Raw genomic sequence first — 8,516 nt, forward strand, 5'->3', positions numbered from 1 at the left:
TGAGCTTTCAGATGGATTTAAGAGTAATTGTGACATTTTTGACTTGCTGTTTTTCGGAAGACTTGTGTGCTGAGTAAATCTAGAATCTCATCGTTATAAAATTTTATTGATTGAGATATGTTTAAAAAAAGCTGGATAATTATGATTTGTTTTTATTATGATTTGTTGCGGCTGCCGCATTTATTACAAAATTGCAGAATTATGTTTAAATAAACAGTTTTTAATGACTTTATTGAATGTGATATCTGATTGTGGGACGGCAGTATTTTTATTTTATTTATTTAATATAAACCGATATACCAGCAGTTTGGCTTAATAGTAGCGTACATATTTAGAACCACTGCGATCGATGGTTCGACTCGTCAAACTGCTGGTTAGATTTGGGGGTTTCGTGACTCCAAATCGATCGTTTCTCTATCAAAGTTTGCCAATTTTATCTGATCATTGTTGAAACGATTCCTGAAAATTGGTAATAGATCATTTCCTGTTGTCATAAAAATCTGTGCGTATAATTTGAAGAAATTATGCACAGAAATCTGAAAATCTATAGATTTCTCTATAATTTCGTGTTTATTATGTGTATAAAAATTGTAATAATAATTGTGCACAAAATCTAAAAAGAATCCATGGATGTCTCTATGATTATTATTTCTGTACTTGACTAATTATTGTATTCGATGTTTATTGAACGTACTGTATACGTTGTCTGTATAAGTACACTCGTCGCATTGGAGCGATCTGTAATGACGAATGTACATTGATTGTATTAAAAATAAAATAAAATAAATACGTATGTACATACATATATTATATCAAGTATACATATATGAAAATCAAATATGTATGAAATGAAATATGTATGAAAAATAAAAATATTGATTCTTGTTGTAGCAATAGCCAATATAATACATATATTATAATAGTAAAATAATAATAATAGATATATTGTATTAAAACCATAATTTAAAAAAAATATATATTATACTACTTGATATGAGAATCAGTGTCAACCAAATCTCACTTATTATCAGCAAACTTGACCTTTAACATTGCTCGAGTATTTTTTTAAATATTTTAATAAAAACATTTTGTTCATTGACATTCAACATTCAAAAATAAGAAATTCGCTTTTTTATGTAAATTAAAATGTACTATTGTTTTACATTCTGTAGCTATGATTAATTAATTAATTTAGGTATCTTTATATAAGAGAAGTTATCAAAATTTGACAAAAAATAAAATAAAAAATAGCACAATAGCACATTCTTGTATATAATACAAAGTTTCAGTGTGGTGGAAATAATAGAATCTCAATTATTTCTGAAATTATTTATTCATAAAAAGTATAAACGCACAATCGGATTATATACGTATAAACGCGAATCATATATACATACATATTCCAATCAAAATTTCCTACGAAAATAATACGACACTTTAGGTAGAGAAAAATCAAACGTAATTATGCTGCAATTGGGTTTTTCTCCGTTGTAGATAATTGATTTGGTATTGAAATTGTAACTGAAGGTACAGACACTGGATTAGGTGTCATATTAATTCCTGAAGAATCAGATACTGGATTTGGTGACGAATTTTCTGATGAAGAATCAGATACTGGATTAGGTGTCGAGTTTGTTACTGAAGAATCAGATACTGAACTAGGTGTCGAGTATGTTATTGGAGAATTAGATAGTGAATTTGATTTTGAGATTGTTAGTGGAGCATCAGATACTGAATTAGGTGTCGAGTTGGCTATTGGAGAATCAGATACTGGATTGGTTGTCGAGTTGGCTATTGGAGAATAAGATACTGGATTAGGTGTCGAGTTGGCTATTGGAGAATCAGATACTGGATTGGTTGTCGAGTTGGCTATTGGAGAATAAGATACTGGATTAGGTGTCGAGTTGGCTATTGGAGAATCAGATACTGGATTAGGTGTCGAGTTGGCTATTGGAGAAGCAGATACTGAATTTGTTACTATATCGGGTGGAATATCAATCACTGGTGGTGATGGTGTCTTCTTCAAAGGAATCACCTCCATAGATGGAGCTGGAAACAGTTGAACTAATCGATCGGGTTGGGCAGGATTGGGAGGTTCAGCAGAAGCAGCTTTTTGGTTCAAAACTTCACAAGGGATCATAGTAATTTCAAGTTTGTTAACTTTTGTGACCGATATGGTACAATTGGTGGTGCTTACCATGCCGTTGGGAAGCACTTGTGGATGTTTGTTGTTTTCATTGCTCATGGCGAAAGATGAAGCTATCTCACATGGTATTGTTGTTGTTTTAGTACCTTCTGCAGAAGTGATGGATAGTGAGCAGTCTTTGAGATCGCTAAGTTTTTGAAAGTTAGACTGTTCTTTGGGTTGCGTATGAGTAGAGCCAGAACTATAATGGTGGATGTGGTCCGTATGACTCCTTCTTCTTTCTAAATTCCAAAGTGCTAAACCGGTCAATAGGCTATTTGTACTTGATCCAGAGTCTTTATGATACACGGGAACATATACTGGGCCATTATAAGAAGGTTGGGCAAACCCTTGACCATATCCTCCATAGTTACTGTATCCTCCATAAGCACCAAATCCTCCGGAAGGTGGTATGTGGTAATTTGGATGAACTTGTGTAGCAGGTACATACTGGTAGTTGTTCACTGTATGATGAACGGTAGATGGCTGTTGTGGATAATTAGATGTTCCGAAATGTCCTGTGTTTTTATATGTTACTGTCGGAGAATTCAAGTTGGTATTCACAGTATTTGCTGTGTGTGGATGATGAACACTTCCACTTTGAGGATAAGTGTTTTGTCCTGAAGTTGTAGCAGAGGTATGATGAAAAACGCGTATTGTTTTTGGTTTGGCAGTGGTATGATGAGTAACGTGTATCGTTTTTGGTTTGGCAGTGGTTTTGGATGATCCACGACTTTGATAAGAAGGTCTTGAAGAGGAACCGCTACTGGTAACATTGTGACTTTGCTGTGGCTTACGAGTATTTTGACTTCCCGATGGGTACGATAAAAGGACGGGATTATAAGCTGCTGGGGGATTATTATGGGTTTCCTGCTTTGGTACCACGAATCCACTTGATTTGTTACTGTTGCCGGAAAGAGAAGGGCTTGAGGGATAACTATGAGTGTTATGGCTTCCAGATAATCCTGTGCTTTGAGGATATCCATGCGTTACCGTTTGATAATTCGCATTTTGGTAAGTAGTTTTGGGTGTGATTGGATTATAAGCACCTCCAGTTTGAGTGCCAGAAAATCCATAGCTTTGAGGATAATGGTGTCTCGATGACTGTGTGCTGCTGGCGACATTATAAGCTGGTTGTTTTGGTACCACGAATCCATATTTACTGGTGCTACCACTTGGTTTCTGACTGTTGCCAGAAAGGGAAGGGCTTGAAGGATAGCTATGAGTGTTGTGGGTTCCAGAAGCTGAAGCAGAGCTTTGATGGGTAACACGTGCCGTTTGTGGCTTGTAAGTGCTTCCATATGATCCATGGCTTTGATGTGAAGTTCCAGAGAATCCTGAGCTTTGAGGATAAGCGTGTACTGAAGAGGGTTTGCTAGTGACTGGTGCCACGAATCCATAGCGATGAGTGTTACTACTGCTACTGCTTGGTTTGTAACTGTTGCCAGAAAGGGAAGGGCTTGAAGGATAACTATGAGTGCTATGACTTACAGATGATCCGTGACTTTGATGTGAAGTTCCAGATAATCCTGAGCTTTTAGGATAAGCGTATCCCGAAGAGCCACTACTGTGACTTTGATGTGGCCTGTGAGTGTTGTGGCTGCCTGATGCGTAGGACAGATGGACTGGATTATGAGCTGCTGCAGAATGATGTGTTGAATGGCTTGAGTGGCTCGAAGAACTGTGTGATTGTCTACTTGAACTTGTTCCTGAATTTCTACTAATGGTTTTACTTGGCAGTGGGTCTCCAGTCACATAGTACACGGTGAATATGAGTATAAAACATATCCGGAATCTCATTGTTGTGAGATTTATTGATATTAATATTTACTTAACAAAATACACTGTATGATCGTTCGGACTTCTTATTTACAATGGCTGCCAATTTTGATATCGCGCAATTATATTCAAAATAAACAGTTCGAAGGTTTCCGTATCGTCATTTAATGTGAGTGATAACAAGAAGTTCAACTCAACAAGTTCAACAAAATTTTTACTTATTGCATAGTTTAAAAACAAACCAATGTTACGTCGAAGTGTATTTTCAGTTGTGATATATTCCAACTGGCGTTTTAGCTCATTCATATTCGAATACAATTCAACTATTAAATTATATCTCTACGAGCGCAAATACATATTCAATAATGTGCACCAGTTGTAATATAACAGTTAAGTTTTGACAGCTCTGGTATTTTTACGAATGCTTTAGAATTCAATAATGTGTTAATATTTACTGGGTATTACGAATAAAGGTAACGAGTACCGTATTACGATAACTCTAAGAATGTGTTCAAAACAAACATGTGACTTTCTAATTCAATTTACTAGCCGTGTGACGTTTTCGAGAAAACCTAACCTCTCCATCGTACCTGATATCAACTTATAATTGAACAGTATTTTCAGTTGAAATATATTTTGACCAGTTGGAATGTAATTCGCCATATGAACCAACTTACGCGAGTTAGTAAAATATATATCTACATATCTATAAATATAAAAATCAATGTTTGTCTGTCACGTATGCATTCCTATACCATTCAACCGATTGCGATGAATCCTTGAAACTTACAGAAGTTATTGTGTGTATGTCCGTGATGGTTTCTGTAAAAAAAATCGCCCAAAAACGGGAACGGAAACATGAAAAACGGGAATGAGTGGCATTGCAACGCAATAATTTCAATTTTTTTGCGTTGCCACCTGCGTTGTTAGGGTAAAATAAACAAACAATTGAATAATTTCAAATATGTTTCAAACGGTAACGGGAACCAGAACGAAAACGAGAACGGGAACGGGAACGCAACGGGAACGGAAATTGCATGCGTTATTGTGGCATTGCAACGCATGCCGGGTTCAGCTAGTTTAAAATAAAAATGTAAATCTAAGAATATTTTTAAAAAGTTAACAAAACCTCTTTCCAAGTTTACAGCAAAATTTAATATTTTGTCCCAACACTTTGCTCGTTGTCATAAGTACCTAAGTACCATTAGTCCTACCCCCACTATGCGCGCGATAGAATTGCGTACTGATTATTGCTTTTGCGCATCTTTGCCGAGGACTAGGGGTGCGTTTTTGTGAATGGAACAACCTTTATTACAAAGTTAAATACATAATAAAATTAAACATTGTGTTGCAAACAACATCTTTAAATACACAGTTTCATTGTTCTGTTTTTACTATTTCAATTCACAAACAAAGTACAAAATGGTCATTTTAGAAATTAAACAATGCTAAAATACAAGGTAATGAAATAAATGACTTTAAAATATCGGCGGTTTAGTTTCTTTAGATATGACTGGGTGTACTTGTCATCTCTGGATACGGATTTATAAATGGTCCATCAGGTTGAGTAATAATAGGAGGCTCAACAGAAGCAGCTTTCTGATTCAAAACTTCACAAGGAACCGTGGTGATTTCGATTTTGTTAGCTCTGGTGACCGATATGGTGCAACTGGAAGTGCTTATCATGCCATTGGGGAGCACAGTTGGATTTTCGTTGTTTTCATCGCTTACGGCGAACGATGAAGCTATATCACATGGTATTGTTGTTGTTTTAGTACCTTCTTTAGAGGTGACTGTCAGTGTGCAGTCCTTGAGATCTCCATATTTCTGTTTCTTAGGTTTCTTTGATCTTTGAGAATTCCACAGTGCCAAACCTGTCAACAGGTTATTCGTACCCGACGAGGAATCTTTATTATACACAGGGACGTATACTGGACCGTTATTAGGGGGTTGGGCATATCCTGAGCCATATCCAATCGGAGAGTTTAAGTTTTGATTAGCCGTGTTTGGATACTGGGCACTTCCAGGTTGAGTCCCGGACAATCCAGAGCTTGGAGTGTAGGAGTGCGTTCCTGATAAACCTGAGCTTGGTGGATACGTGTGTGTTCCTGAAAGAGAGTTTTGACCAGACGTATTTGGTTGATGAATGGTTCCAGAAGATTCGTGGCTCTGAGTTCCAGATAGTCCCGAGCTTTGAGGATAAGCATGCGTTCCAGAAGTTGGAGCAGTATTTTGATCAGCTGTATGCGTTTGTGGTTGATGACTGGTTCCAGATGATTCGGGACTTTTATGTGAAGTTCCAGATAGGCCTGAGCTCTCAGGATAGGTGTGTGTTGCTGAAGATGGAGCAGAATCTTGTTGGGCAGCATTTGCCGGTTTTGGTTTATGACTGATTCCGGAAGAGGGATTGCTACTGATAGAATTGTGGACATGCTGCTGGGACGAATGACGTCTAAATGGACTGGAATGTCTGTTGCTGGTTCTTCTACTTCCTCCTCCAACAGTTTTTTTTGGCAGTGGGTCTCCAGTCACACAACATATTGCAAATAAAAGCAAGCAAAGTGTCCAGAATCTCATATTTGTGAGATTTCTTCTTCTTCTTAAATACAAATACACTTTGATGGGTAGACGTGTTACTCGTTATTTATAATAGGCGTATTTATATGTAAATAATATCGCGTAGTGATATTGAAATAAACTGTCCAAAGAAATTTACATGATTTGTCGAATACGGGCGATAACGCTAAGTAATTCAAACTGTGGGGCGTTCAAATAATAATTAGAAAACATTTCATTAATTTAATTTGAAATTATTTTTAATCTTCAATAGTTTAGATACCAAACTATATCATTTCAGGTATGTGGGTATTAGATTAAAATTAAGTTTATTTAATTAAAAGGAAAATCCAAATTATAATAATATTAAGATTTGACTATTTGTACATACAGTATCTTTACGACTTATAATTTATTAATCTTAAATTCTAATTATTACAATCTTCTTATGTACTATGTACTGTATGTACAAATAGCCAATAATTCGTCGATACTGTATGTACAAATAGCCAATAATTCGTCGATACTGTATGTACAAATAGCCAATAATTCGTTGATACTGTATGTACAAATAGCCAATAATTCGTCGATACTGTATGTACAAATAGACAATAACTCGTCGATACTGTATATACAAATAGCCATATCCATAATATTATTGTATTTTGAAGGCATTTAAAAAACATTTATTTGGGATTTTATTTAACTTTTTATAATACATAATATGTATAAATGTCAGTACACACGATTTGAGAATCAATGCTAATTTGAAAATCAATGCTAAATTTCTCTTGTAATCTGTGAACGTCTTTGACATTTGACATGTTTAAAAAAACAATGAAAACATTATGGTATTTAAATTTTAAAATAATTTTTATTGCGTCATCATTTTCGCAACTTCAAATGCCGACTACTTTCCCACTCTCATATAATTGATTTATAAATGAAGCCCGGAAGTTAAACAAAGAAAATTAATGACGAAAAATAAAAATCGTAGAAAATTTGTTTTTAAAATCTATAACCTTAAATATTTTCAAACTTTTTAAGCGTTAACTTTTTTTTAGCGAGGAGTGTCTAAATTTAAAGTCTTGACGTAACGAAATGCTTTAAGGTCTATTCATACTAACACAGCACGTACCGGCATCTGCACGTAATCACATAAAATAAAATAAAATATTTCACCCGCTGGATTGCTTTGGATTGCAGGATTTCACGAATTCATATACCTCCATATACAATATAGAATGTACCAAATAATACTTTTCATACTTGCCGGTAACGTGCAGTGGTCGGTACGTGCTGTACTAATATGAATATACCTGTAGAACGAAACGAAACGCTTTATTTTATAACAATAGTGACGCCTATCGCATGGTTTTGAAAGATTGGCTAATTCCGCTTGGTCACTGACGTTATACATACAATTAAAATTCATCTCCAAATCAATCCAGCGGGTGAAACATTTTATTTTACATAGATATATACCAGGAAGGCCTAACAGGTAGACCCCAATGCGCCTTCCTAGACAATTCATTACAAACATTGCAGCATTTTTATAACATAAATCGCTGTATTTCGATACGCTGAAGAACACGAAATTAAAAAATTAATTAAATTATCCATAGAGACATTTATGAATTTAGACTTGTACATAAATTACATATTGCACATAATCAAATTCAGATATTTGTGATATATAGCGGGTAGGATGATTTTTGTCAACTAGATGGAGGAACCGTTTTAACAATGAAATCAGATAAATTGGCAAACTCTGATAGGAAACGATCAACTTGCAGTCACAAACATTCAAGTCTGACCAGCAGTATTAAAGATTAGCACAGGATCGAACCCGGTAACCTCTTGATGCTAAACATAAACGCAACCACCGAGCCATACAGCTGGCTCAGTGAATTCAGTATAAAATCATATGTATATTTTTAACTTATCGTAATCTTAGCAGCCAATACTTATTTATTTAACGGTTACGTTAGGTTAG

General features: G+C 35.3%; 1 protein-coding gene across 1 annotated transcript; it reads right to left on the reverse strand.

Moving 5' to 3' along the window:
* Nucleotides 1-1,318: 1,318 nt before the first annotated feature.
* On the reverse strand, nt 1,319-5,459 carry LOC143913842 (uncharacterized). The gene has a single exon (XM_077433859.1). It carries the CDS (start codon nt 3,983-3,985, stop codon nt 1,463-1,465), a length of 2,523 nt encoding a protein of 840 aa, XP_077289985.1. The 5' UTR covers nt 3,986-5,459; the 3' UTR covers nt 1,319-1,462.
* Nucleotides 5,460-8,516: the final 3,057 nt, after the last annotated feature.

Source organism: Arctopsyche grandis, chromosome 6 (genome assembly GCF_051622035.1).
Source record: "Arctopsyche grandis isolate Sample6627 chromosome 6, ASM5162203v2, whole genome shotgun sequence".
NCBI lineage: Eukaryota > Metazoa > Arthropoda > Insecta > Trichoptera > Hydropsychidae > Arctopsyche > Arctopsyche grandis.

What these genes read in the sequence shown, in the direction of transcription:
- LOC143913842 (XM_077433859.1), bottom strand. Translation starts at nt 3,985, where the DNA reads ATGAGATTCCGGATATGTTTTATACTCATATTCACCGTGTACTATGTG.